Source organism: Papaver somniferum, chromosome 3 (genome assembly GCF_003573695.1).
Source record: "Papaver somniferum cultivar HN1 chromosome 3, ASM357369v1, whole genome shotgun sequence".
NCBI classification, from domain to species: domain Eukaryota; kingdom Viridiplantae; phylum Streptophyta; class Magnoliopsida; order Ranunculales; family Papaveraceae; genus Papaver; species Papaver somniferum.
Genome location: NC_039360.1, coordinates 63065983 through 63080006, shown reverse-complemented (window position 1 = coordinate 63080006; position 14024 = coordinate 63065983). Strand labels below are relative to the sequence as shown.

The following is a 14024-nucleotide window of genomic DNA, read 5'->3' as shown; positions in this document are numbered from 1 at the left end:
TTTGCAAACCGTGGATATAAAGTTCATGAATCGATTCGAGTGAATCAAATCATTTTTGTTTCAATTGTGTCTATTATAAAGATCTAAGCAATTGAACAACCTCTAACTAGTTCATTTGAGTCATTTGAACTAGTTGTGTGAAAGAAGAATATGGTTGATATGAAAGTGCTCATATGGCTAACCATTTGGTTAACTACTGTTGAACCAACTAGATGTACAAGTTTGGGTACGGTTACACAAACGTGCATTTCATTTGTGTGTAACAAGCTAAGTTTCGATCTAACGGTTGAAAGATATTAGCTTGAATCTAATCAGGTTTTCGTCTAACGGTGAATATTGAATGCTTTGTTATAATCTAACATTGATTGCAAACCCTGATTTGAAAGACTATATAAGGGAGAACTCTAGCAAATGGGAAACCTAATCCCCACACCTCCTGTGTGATACTAGTTGTATTAGCTAGAGTCGATTCTCCTTTAACCTTAGGTTTCTATCGAGACCCTGTAGGTTAACGACTTGAAGACTTCATTGGGACTGTGAAGCCAGACCGATACTATTTTCTCGTAGTTGTGTGGTCTGATCTTAATGTTTCTATCGTACTAAGTACAATCGTAAGGATTGACTTGAGATTGATTTCTCTGATAGGTAAGATATAAAAGTAGTCACAAACATCTTCGTCTCATCGTTTTTGATTCCACAATTTCTAGTTTCTCCATCATACTATTTGATTATTGTGAGGTGATTGATAATACTAAGCTGTTCTTTGGGAATATAAGTTTGGTTTATCAGTTGGTTCCTGTTCACTTTGATTTATCAAAAGACGGAACAAAAACTCGTAGGTATTTCTGTGGGAGACAGATTTATCTATTACCGTAGACTTTTCTGTGTGATACATATTTGTTTATTAAAGTCTTCGACTTTGGGTCGTAGCAACTCTTAGTTGTGGGTGAGATCAGCTAAGGGAATCAAGTGTGTAATATCCTGCTGGGATCAGAGACGTAGGAGCGCAACTGTACCTTGGATCAGTGTGAGATTGATTGGGGTTCAACTACAGTCCAAACCGAAGTTAATTTGTAGTCGGCTAGTGTCTGTAGCGGCAATACAGTGTGTGTTCAATTTGGACTAGGTCCCGGGGTTTTCTGCATTTGCAGTTTCCTCGTTAACAAAACTTCTCGTGTCTGTGTTATTTCTTTTCCGCATTATATTTTATTATATAATTGAAATATCATAGGTTGTGCGTTTGAATCAATCAATTGGGAAATCCAACCTTTGGTTGTTGATTGAAATTGATTGATACTTGAACATTGGTCTTTGGTACCGTTTAAGTGATTTCTCTTGTATTTAATTAGACTCGCAGATTTCTATTTGCTTGAGTAAGCATTGAATCAAGAAAGAGAGATATAACTCTTTGATATACTTTCATTAAGATTGAGTCTTACTATCTAGTTGATTCTCTTAAAAGTATATTGGAGTTAGTCCATACAGATTGCTAATCAAAATATTGGGTGTTGTTGTTAGACCCCCGCTTTTTCAGTTATAATTGTAACAACAGTAGTTGATGCCATATTATTCCAGTAACATGGTTCAAGAACAGAAGTTGATCAAATTAAAGGGATCAACAACAGGAGTTGATGCCATAAAGATGAAAACCAACTACAATTATACAAGTAAAATGAGATCAACAACAGTAGTTGATCACATAAAATGGAATCAACAATAGGAGTTGATACCATTTGATGGGATCAACAACAGAAGTTATATCAGTAAATTGTTGTCAACAACAGGAGTTGATCCCATTAGATAGGATCAACAACAGATGTTTATCCCATTTTACTAACTGTTCAACTGTTATTGTTGTATTATTGAATGAATCAGATTGCTGACTATATTACTGCTGTTTGAAAATAGATGCAAGGAATGAGAAGATCACCAAGGATAAATGCGAAAAATAGAGAAGAAGATGATTCACAACCGATTCAAGAAAATGTAGCCCCCAAAAGGAAGAGGGTGAACAAGAAGTTATTGGTTGAAGAACAACCACAGGTTGAACCACAAGAAGATGAACCACAACAAATTCAGGATGATGTACCAACCAAAAGGAACAGGGTAAACAAGAAATTATTGGAAGAAAGAAGAACAAAGCAGAAACATGATAAACCAGAAGAAGAATATTCAGAAGAAGAAGATTCACAACACATTGAGAAAGTTACAGCATCAAAGCGAAAGAGAGAGAACAAGAAAGCAGATGTGAAGAAGAAGAAGAAAAATGAAGAGGAACCATCAGGTAAAAGAAAAAAATTTGAAGAATCAGAAGAAGAGAAGGAAGAATATTTAGATGAAGAAGAATCAGATGATGAGAAAGTACCCGAAGACGGGAAGCCGGAAAGGGAACTGAAAGGTAACAATGTTGAGTTGTGTTTTATGCTGCCATATCATCAAGTTGTTTAGCTATTAAAAAGAAATAAGTCAATGTTGAGTTGCATGTATGCAGGTAGGCCAAAGGCGAAGGAAGTTATATTCAAAGGAGGTCCCATTCCATTGGTTGAAATGGGGAGTTTTCTATACAAGATGTTTGAATTAGAATAAGAAGGAAATAAGAAGAAACGAATACTTGCAAACGCACTGAAGGCCATGCCTTTCTGGGACTTCTTCAACCCATTATACACAGCAGACAACAACAACATAATGACTCCTAAATGGTTAGAAAGAATCAATATTGCAATACGTCTGTTGATTAGTGGATTTAATGAAGAAACGAAGAAGATCGAAATTGGAAATCCAAAAAGGGGGAAGAATTATACAGAGTGCTCTCTGGATGCAAGGGAATTTGTGTTGATCTTCAAAATTAGAAGAATTGCAGAGAGTGAAGACTTCAGCAGGAATCTCAAAGCAAAGCAAAGAAATGATTGCATGGAATTCTTGAATACCAAGTTCTTGTGAGATATTGTAAGGATAAAATAACTAAGACTGAGGTTGAAAACAAACTAAGACTTGCAGCTGAAGATGAGTCCGACCCGGAGTATTTTGTCAGAATTTTTGCCATGTGGTTGTGTGTGGTGCTTTTCTTCCTAGATTCTGGAACTACAAGCTTTGCGAGGAAATTGTTACCTCATGTTCTACAAATGGATAAAGTGTCATGGACAGATCACATTGTAGATTATTTGGTTTCAAACATCTCAAAACCAAAAGGAAAAAAAAGGATTGTTATCGGATGCACTACAATGCTACCGGTAAGTAAAAGACATTTATATAAAAGTAAAATGTTTACTGATTTGTATATAGTACAATGTTACATGCATTATGTAAAAACTATCCTCTTTCATTTCTCTGCCTCCAGTATTGGTTATGTGAACACACAGGGAACTACATCGAGAAGAGGCAGGGATTTGAAACCAGACTTCGAGATTCCTAAGATGGAACCAACACACATTGTTCAAGAAACTTCGCAATGAATTTGGGGGAAAGCTAAACAGGAAATAGACATGACTTGGTTTGAGCATAAGATAATTTTTTTCTTACTCTCTTTAAGTTTCCTAGTACAGAATACTGATTTTTTGTGTGTAAACAATGGAAGTTGATCCCATAAAATGGATCAACTTCCATTGTTGACACAAAATAACTGAAATCAACTAGAGAAAAGATTGAGTATTCACATTTTTTTTGTATCTGTGTATTTAAATTAGTGATAGAGTTATAGATGATAGATTCAAATAAATGATACTGAGTTGCCATCTGAAATGTATTATAGATTTTGTGTATCAACAGTGAAAGTTGATCCCCAATGAATGGAATCAACAACCAAAAGTTGGCACAACATCTGAAATGTATTATAGATTTTGTGTATCAACAATAGAAGTTGATACACAGTAACTGAGATGTACCCCAGTTTACACAATAACTGAGATGTGCCCCAATTTGTTTGTGTCAACAATGGAAGTTGATTCCCAATGAATGAAATCAACAACCAAAGTTGACATGATATCGGAAATGTACTCCACTTATATATTGCTGCAACTTTATATACGTCGCACCTCACTCGGGGGCTACCCCTCGTGAAAGATATATTTACTTGATAAGCTATCCTATTGTGTTTGGTTAAGTCCGAACCTTTTTATCAAGTAAACATACTTCGTTGTTGTATTGTCTCGATCTCGTATCCATAGACGATCACACGAAGCGTGAACCGATTAGTTGCATTGTCTCGACTCAGTCCATAGACAAACACTTCCGGAGAAAGGACTTATAAGTAGGGAAAGTTTTAGCTTGAGGTATATTTGGGTACCCTCGCCTTTTCAAAGTTTATCATGCAATTTTTTGTTAACTTTTCTATTTTTCTATTTTTTTTTATTTTTAACTAAAGGCATTCAAAATAGACTCCCCATATATCAACAATCTGAAAATTTGAGGATCCACCCACAAAACAATCTGCATATATAGCAAAAGCCTCACAAGAATATTAGAAAATGGTGGGAAAAATGAAATTATCATCCCACGAGAGTCACCCTCACACTTAGTTCTTTCTACGCTCGGAAGTGTATATAAAATGTAAGTGGAAGGCACTTCTATTCGTTCCTCTTGGCAAACCTGCATGGTGTTAGACTCAAACACATATGGTGGATACTTAGATGCAAGGAATTCTGAAAGAACTTTAGAAGCACATAATTCCTGCCCCAAATGAGGTATTTTCCTAAAAGTCGGGTTAACAACTCTGTAAGAAACTACTTCAAGTTTGGGAGGATCATCATTAGATAGAGAGTCATGCAAAGAGTTAGACAAACCTTCAAAACCTCTTGTATTACGGGATCCTCGGCACTGCTGGACACTTCCATTCTCACATCACAAGTATCATCTTCTCACTCGAACTCTTGTTAAGACATTCATTGGTTTCTTCTATAACCAAGTCCTCCTCATCGGAAAAGAGATCGGAATCTTCCATAAGCAAATTATCGTAATCCTTATGTTCTTCATCACAAGTTGACTTCTCATTCAAAGTATCGACTATCTCTGAATTTGGGGTACGGTGCACAAAGAAGTCATAATCATCATCGCTCTCATACACAACATAAGTCTTACCATCAATAATTGTAGTGTTTCTAGACTCAACTTTTTCCTTTTGAATAGGAGAATGATCATTATGATCATGAGTTGAGCTAGTATCACCATCATTATCAACATTTTCCATAGGTTCATCATCCTCGGAATCTTCTTCTTCGGGCTCTTCTCCATTATCAACACGGCGGTTAATTTCCATATGTATGTCCCTAGAAATTGCTTGAAGAGTCTCTTCCGTTGCTCCCTCTTCTTCCAACTGCTCATATTGTCTAAAGAGTTTCTTTATGTTAACACGTTTTCTGCTACTATTCACAATAGGTTCTCTAGACCATGTATCTTCCCTTTGAATGGGTGAAAGATCATAAGTACGATCCAGAACATGTCTAAATACACTATCATGGGTTTCACTTGGTATGAAACTCGGCACGTTGGAAGTTGAGTTAATCTGGTTCCATGTACGTCTCAAATCCATGAATTCATTAGGCATCTGCAAGAAACTAGATTGGAACGTATGAGAAGTATAACTATCCCCCCATCCTTGTGATTGTCCACTTACATAACCACTAAAAGGTTGTTGCGATGTATGAGAAAAATCACAAGGTCTTGTAGAATAGTCATCATAACCAAAATATTGGTTTTGATTGTATCCCACATATGGTTGGAAGCTATTGTAAGAGTGAAATTGAAAATCAGAGTTATTACCATAGTATGCTTGGTCTTGTGAACCATATATGTTGTTCCCAAAAGGATACATCTTGAAAATTATGCACACAACTCATTTAGAGGCTTACTTCTTGTTCCCAATTGTGCACACGCAAAACGAATGATTATATCACCTGAAAATAAAATTCTAAAAAGATAAATTAGTAAATGCAAAGAATGAAACTAAATGCAAAAACAGAAAATTAAATAAATACCCAAACTACCGACTGCTCCCCGGCAGCGGCGCTAATTTTGACGAGGTGTCGAACTCGCAGAAAATTCCTTACTTCTCTTACACTACTAGTAGTACAATGACAAGCAGGTTCCTTCCTAAGGGAGAGTTGAGTTAAAGTTGTCAATTCAATTTCTGAATATTAATGCAAATTGAGGATGAGAATGATCAAGGACTCTTTCTCGGTCACAAAACATGAATCTTATCAATATAGCTATGTTTCCATAATCACTAATTACTAATAACCCTAGAATACTTAGTACACTCAAATATTCTGCAATCTCATGAATTCACCGGACATGGAAGCGCTCGACTACCGGATTCAACTTGCCAAGTTTCCTAAAATTACGCTCTCTAGGTGTGACTTAAACAAATGCTTTAAGTTCTTTGAGATAGGCTATTCCTAGTGACAAATACATAGGCTCGACTCATCTACTAGTGTCAATCTCTACACATGAATATTTAACAAAATCCCATCATCAATACCCATATATTGCTACTTATTCTTGTATTCTCTAGACAATTACGGGTCGAAGAGAAACCAAAACTAGCAATAGAATCATCAAACAACCATTGAATTTGCAATTTAAATGATTGAGAAACAACTCATAAACATTATTGGTACCGTAGAGAATGAACAATAATAAGAAAATTGCAAGAAAACAAGATTTTTAAATATCAATTATGAATCATGTTCGGACGTCAAAATTGTCCCTAATCAAGTTGCCTAGCTACTGGAGTTCATGGTGAATAACAAGCAAAACAGCAAACTGCAAACAAAACTAAAAGACAGTTCAAACCAATGACACAAAGTATCCAGCTCGTGAAGTGATGTAGTGGTGATTGCCTGGAAGTGAGAATTATGGATGGAGTTGCGACTGGTAGGGTTCACTTGTTGTTGATATGGCTGCCTGGTATTCTGTTTCGGCGTGAATGAGATGGCGATGGATTATGGCGGTGTTGTGCTGGTGCAGGTGGACTAGTGGATATATGGACTGCAGCTGCTATTGTTGATGTTGTGGATGATATGCAGGTGGTGATGGTTGAGAACTTGGTGGTATGCTAGTGATGTTGGAAGGGTTTGAAGAGGAGCAAAAGCTCATCACTTTTGGCTGTGAACAACAGTGGTAAGGGGGGTATGAGATGATATTTTGTCGTAGACTTAGGTTTTCTTTTTATAGCTCAAGTACTTCCTGCAAAGCGTACTGGGTAAGGACCCAGTCACCTACTTCTTCTCGACTTCTAAATCACACCAGAATCTCCTCATATCAATTCATGAGCGACTTTACTTTTGACAAGATATGAGAAAATCAAGTTCACAGATGCAAACACACATGTCCCATAACAATATTGCAATATATAAAACCATAAAGATTAATACTGCAAAAACCATCTCCAAACAATTTAGAATTTAAACCAATAAATCTAAAAACATGAAGATGAAAACGTTGGACATAGCTATGTGTAAACACAATAATGGCTATTCCAACCTCTAGTTATTCTTCTAAACAAAAACCGAAAAATAGAAGATTTACTAGGCGAACTAAAGGAAAAATCAGAGTTCATTGAGGACCTCGTATCTTTCAATGAATCCATCAAAGAAGGTATCAATGATTTCCTTTATTCTCTTGACTGTAGACACACCATGTTCGTGAGTTAGAACACTAACTTTGCGATCAACAACCCGGGCAAGTTGTCTAGCTTTGACGCAGTCCATGATGAGCTTCTTTTGATTCTGTATCAGAATATTCTGATTTGCAAGGATTCTGGCTTGGCCATCTAGGAGTTGGTTTATTTGCAGTTGCAGATTTGCAAACTCGACCTTTGAATCGTTTTGAAAACGATTTAAATCCTTGACAGAATCATCAATCCAGGAGTTGTGATCCATTCTTTCAAGCATCTTCTTTAGAACCATCTCTTGAATTGACTCACGTCCTTGAGTGTCTTTCTCCATATCAAGATGCACAATCTCTTGAGATTTTGCAGAGTTCTCCAAATTATTTTTTTTAAGGGAAGGAAAACCCAACAAAGTAATATCTGTGTGTTTGTAAACACAGGTTGGAAATCCTAAGAAATCACATGAGGAGGACGCGGACGTTTATGGATCGTCAACACAAAGAAAACTTAAAACAGAAAGAAAATAATATACAACATACTTGAGTATTTCTCAATAATTTTCCTTGTACCTCTCAAGTTAGAAACAAGGAAAAGAATACCTGGAATCAGGTGGTAGAGTGGAAGTTAATCCCACTATGATCATTGAGAAAGGAGTTGTACATATCATCTGGTAGTTTGATCTTTGTGTTCTTCACCTTTCTTTGGTTAACCTTCATCCCAGTAGAGTAAGACACAGCGTGGTTAACATATCCATTAGAAGGGTTTCTCTGAGAACTAAATCTAGGACCTCTTGCAATTGGTTCAAGAGAATCAGAATAGAGAGGAATCCATTTTCTAGACTTAGATTTACCAGAAACATTCTTATAAACACAGGGAATGCTTTTGTCAGCAGTACAAGAATTTATACTACTAGAAAGCATATGATTCCTGTGATGATTTCTAAGAAAGAGATCACATCTATAAGGTATCTGGTTTTCTGTGGGCATGCGATTCACTGCAGTAGTCGACGGACTATTTATCCCATTGACAGTGTAAAGAAGCAAATTATGAAGTTTAGAAATTTGTTTCTTTCTGGCAAAACAATGGATAGCATAGTGATTCTTTTTCCATAGAAAGTACAGGTTCGTGGGGGAGAAGCAACAATTGGCACCTGTTTTAACTTCATAGCCATGTGAGAAGATTGTAAGTTATGCAAAATTTTCTTGACACAATCTTCTTCTGGAGAACATTTCGTCATGTAGTGTAACTCATGAGAGATAGTATGTACAGAAAAATTTCTCTTTAAGACAGAGTTTTCCTTTTCCAAGGATTTACATTGTTCATGAGCTAGAGTTAGAGATGCTTCTAGTTTCTCTTTTTCAATACGAAGTCTGTTAAGATCTGATGAATGAGTCTCGATCAAACGTTTATCTCTAATTGAGTCTTCCTTAACAATATCTTCAAGAACACTAATCTTTTCACGCTGTTGAGTAGTTTCTTGGAGAAGTTTTTCAATATTCTTAGAGAAAGACTCAATGATGCTGTAGAGTTCATGTTCTCGATCAAGAAACTTTTCAAATTCATCAATAAGATGATCATGATCCTGAAAATCAATAATCTCAGCAGTGTTTTTTGAGATTTTGGTGAGCTCCTTTTCAGCTTTTGCCATAGTGCCCAATGTCTCATCAGAGAGAGATGTCAGCACCATATGGGACAACCTTCTTACCTTGGGATTTGGAAGAATCTGCTAAGGAGTGATCCTTTGAGGTATTTCCAAGACATTTGGCATAGTTAAAAGCTTTGAGAAGGCATCTTGGTATGCGTGTAAGAGATTCTGTCCACAGACTCAGATTGCCACAAACACAGACTTGTAAGGTCTTAAACGTGTTTGCCTGCTATGATACCAATTGAAAAAAGCGGGGGTCTAACAACCACACACAATATTTCGCTTAGCAATCTGTATGGACAAACTCCAATATACTTTCTAGAGAATTAACTAGACAGTCAGACTCAATCTAGATAAAAAGTATATCAAAGAGTTTATATCTCAATCTCTCGATTTGATATATACTCAAGCAAATAGAAATCTGCGAGTCTTTATCAAATACTAGAGAGATAACTTAGATGGTACCAAAGACCAATATCCAAGTGTCAATCAATTTAAATCAACAACCTAAAGGTCAAATATTCTAATTGATTGAACAATGCACAACCTGTATTATTTCAATTATATAAACAAATATAATGCGGAATTGAAATAACACAGACACCAGAATATTTTTAACGAGGAAACCGCAAATGCAGAAAAATCCCGGGACCTAGTACAAATTGAACACACACTATATTAAGTCGCTACAGACACTAGCCTACTCCAAACTAACTTCGGTCTGGACTGTAGTTGAACCCCAATCAATCTCATACTGATCCAAGGTACAATTATGCTCATACGCCTCTGATCCCAGCAGGGTACTGCACACTTGATTCCCTTAGCTGATCTCACCCACAACTAAGAGTTGCTACGACCCAAAGTCTAAGACTTTAATAAACAAATCCGTATCACACAGAAAAGTCTACGATAATAGATAAATCCGTCTCCCACGAATGTACCTACGAGTTTTGTTCCGTCTTTCGATAAATCAAGGTGAACAGGAACCAATTAATAATACCAGACTTATATTCCCGAATAACAACTCAGTATTATCAATTACCTCACAATAATCTTAATTGACGCAGCGAAAAAAATATTGCGGAATCACAAACGATGAGACGAAGTTTGTTTGTGATTACTTTTTATCTTGCCTATCAGAGATATCAATCTCAAGCCAATTATTAAAATTGTACTCGTACGATAGAAACATCAAGATCAGATCACACAACTGCGATAAAAGTAGTATCGATCTGGCTTCACAATCCCAATGAAGTCTTTAAGTCGTTAACCTAGTTTAGAAGAAGAAACCAAAGGTTAAAGGAGAATCGACTCTAGATTAGCACAACTAGTATTACACAGAATGTGTGGGGATTAGGTTTCCCAGTTGCTAGAGTTCTCCCTTATGTACACTTTCAAATCAGGGTTTGCAATCAATGTTAGCTTAGTAACAAAGCATTCAATATTCACCGTTAGATGAAAACCTGATTAGATTCAAGTTAATATTTCTCAACCGTTAGATCGAAAACTTAGCTTGTCACACACAAATGAAATGTCCAATTTTGGGTTTAAGAACCGTACCCAAACATTAACATTTGTTGGTTCAACAAGTCAACCAAAAGGTTAGCCGTATGATTACTCTCATATCAACCTTATTCTTCTTCACCATAACTAGTTCAAATAACTCAAATGAACTAGTTAGAGAGTTGACAATTGGAAGGAAATATTATGTAACTAAACAAGACATAATTGAAGCAAAATCGGTTTGATTCACTCGAATCGGTTCATGAACTTTATACCCACGGTTTGCAAAAGCATTCCTTAGTTTATTTAAACATTAGTTCAAGAACAACCGACTTTAGATATAACCTGCTCAAGTTCGCGGACTTAAGCTCATGGAAGGAGTACACAAACTCCAGCAGAAAATCTCGGGACGAGAAGTTCCGCAAGTTCGCGAACTGAGTTCGCGGACTTGGCTCACGCCACTTCCAACTTCACTTGATCAACAAAGTTAACAAACTTTGGTTCAAGGAATAGGACTTATGCATATATGTGTTTCCACAAAAATACTTATATCCACCAATGGTTATGTAATCTAAACTCTCATTTCAATCATTGAAACATTCTCAGAGAATGTTATACAGCCGTTATTCACAGTCCATTTTTCGTCAGGGCAATTTTCAAAGTGATTGAAACATAACATGACTTTCGTCACTTGGTAAAGATGAATTCGGCTAAAGCAAAAGCTTACCAACACACATTTCGAGAAATAGATAGGCGAGATAAACTCGGCTCGAAATAGAAAATGTGTATAATCAAAGTCTATATATCGAAACGACTTTTGTCTCAAGAGTAGAAGATAGAATAGATAGACTTTTGAGTGACAGATAAGTTCAAGTCTCCACATACCTTTTAGTCGATGAAGATCCACCAGTTCCTTGAGTAGCCCTTCGTCTTATATGATGATTGCCATGGAGTTATTGATCTCAACTACACTTTATATCCTAGTTCGAGACCTTTAGCTATGTAGGCTAGAAATCAAGACTTATAGTTTTGATCACTAACATTGACAAACATGCTTGAGATAGCAATGCATGCGAGTTCGACCGAGCAATGCTCTAATACTCTCTTACTTGATTTGATCTTTACTCAAGCAAATAAGAATTTGCGAGTCTTTATCAAATACAAAGATAATAAACTTGGATGGTACCAAAGAACAATATCCAAGGATCAATCAATTTCCAATCAACAACCAAAGGTTGGATTTCACAATTGATCGATACAACGCACAACCTGTGATATTTCAATTATATAACAAAATATAACGCGGAACAAAAATAACACAGACACCAGAAATTTTGTTAACGAGAAAATCGCAGATGCAGATAACCCCCTGAACCTAGTCCAGATTGAACACCACACTGTATTAAGCCGCTACAGACACTAGCTTACTACAAACTAACTTTGGTCTGGACTGTAGTTGAACCCTAATCAATATCACACTGATTCAAGGTATAGTTGCGCTTCTTACGTCTATGATCCCAGCAGGATACTACGCACTTGATTCCCTTAGCTGATCTCACCCACAACCAAGAGTTGCTACGAACCAAAATCGAAGACTTCTATAAACAAATCTGTATCACACAGAAAAGTCTACGATGATAGATAAATCTGTATCCCACAGATAAACCTATGAGTTTTGTTCCATCTTTTGATAAATCAAGGTGAACATGAACCAATTGATAAACCAGACTTATATTCCCGAAGAACAAACTAGTATTATGAATCACCTCACAATAATCTAAATATTATGGTAGCGAAACTAGATATTGTGGAATCACAAACGATGAGACGAAGATGTTTGTGATTTGTTTTTATCTTGGCCTATCAGAGATATAATCTCAAGTCAATTATTTCAATTGAACTCATACGATAGAAAATGGCAAGATCAGATCTCTCAACTACATGAGAAGTAGTTTCGTCTGGCTTCACAATCCCAATGAAGTCTTTAAGTCGTTAACCGACAGGTTTCCAAGAAGAAACCTACGGTTAAAGGAGAATCGACTCTAGCAAAACCAACTAGTATCACACAGGAGATGTGGGAATTAGTTTTTCCAGTTGCTAGAAGTCTCCCTTATATAATTTTTAAATCATGGTTTGCAAACTTAGTCAGCTTGGTAACAAAGCATTCAATATTCACCGTTAGATGAAAAACCTGACTTATCCAAGCTAATATGTTTCAACCGTTAGATTGAAACTTAGCTTGTCTCACACACAAATGAAATGTATTCATTTAGGTTTGAGTAACCGTACATAAACGTGTACATTGGGTTGGTTCACAAATAGTTAATCAATGGTTATCCATATGAGCACTTTCATATTAACCGTATTCATCTTTCTCATAACTAGTTCAAATGACTCATAAGAACTAGTTCAAGAGTTGTTCAATTGCTTAGATCTTTATACATAGACACAATTGAAACAAAATCGGTTTGATTCATTTGAATCAATTCATGAACAATATAGCCACGGTTTGCAAAGATTTCATTCCTTATAATTTATTGTTTAAGTTCATGAAACTACCGTTTTGAGAATTAACCAGCTCGGGTACGCGTACGGGTATGCGTACCTTAGCTACCGGATTTGAGTTTACAAACTCAACAGAAATTTTCGGTTCGAAAACTTCCGTGGATACGCGTACGGGTATGCGTACCTATGGTGACTGGTTTTCAGTTTGCAAACTTCACAAACTACAACAAAAATTTTCGGTATGAAAACTTCCGTCAGTACGCGTACCTAACCTGTCTCCTTCACCAATACCGCATGCACACATATGCACGCACTTGGTTTCCGTCACACGGATTTATACACTAATGTGAGAACACACTATATATGCTTATATCCATAGTTGGTTATCTCAACTCTACATTTCAATCATTGAAACATTCTTCTATAATGTTATAATAGTCGTTAGACAAAAAGAATCGACTATCGTAATCAAAACTATTTTCAAGATTGAAACGTCATCATGACTTTCGTCACGGGTAAAGATGAAAATGGTTAAAGCAAAATCTTACCAACACATATTTCGAGAAAAATTTAGGCGAGTAAACTCGGCTCGAAATAATAAATGTGTATGTATGAAAACTATCATACTTATACGACTTTTGTCTCAAAAGTAGGAGATAGAGTAGATAGACTTTTAAGTGACAGATGAGTTCAAGTCTCCACATACCTTTTGATCGGATGATCATTATAAAATATTTTTTTTGAAAAATAATCTAATTCTTTGTTTAA

The 14024-nt window shown here is 36.2% G+C and overlaps 1 protein-coding gene across 1 annotated transcript; it reads left to right on the top strand.

Moving 5' to 3' along the window:
* Positions 1-1908: 1908 nt before the first annotated feature.
* Positions 1909-2586, top strand: LOC113359511 (UPF0329 protein ECU05_1680/ECU11_0050-like). The gene is made up of 2 exons (XM_026603127.1): positions 1909-2398; positions 2492-2586. Exons 1-2 carry the CDS (start codon positions 1909-1911, stop codon positions 2584-2586), a joined length of 585 nt encoding a protein of 194 aa, XP_026458912.1.
* Positions 2587-14024: the final 11438 nt, after the last annotated feature.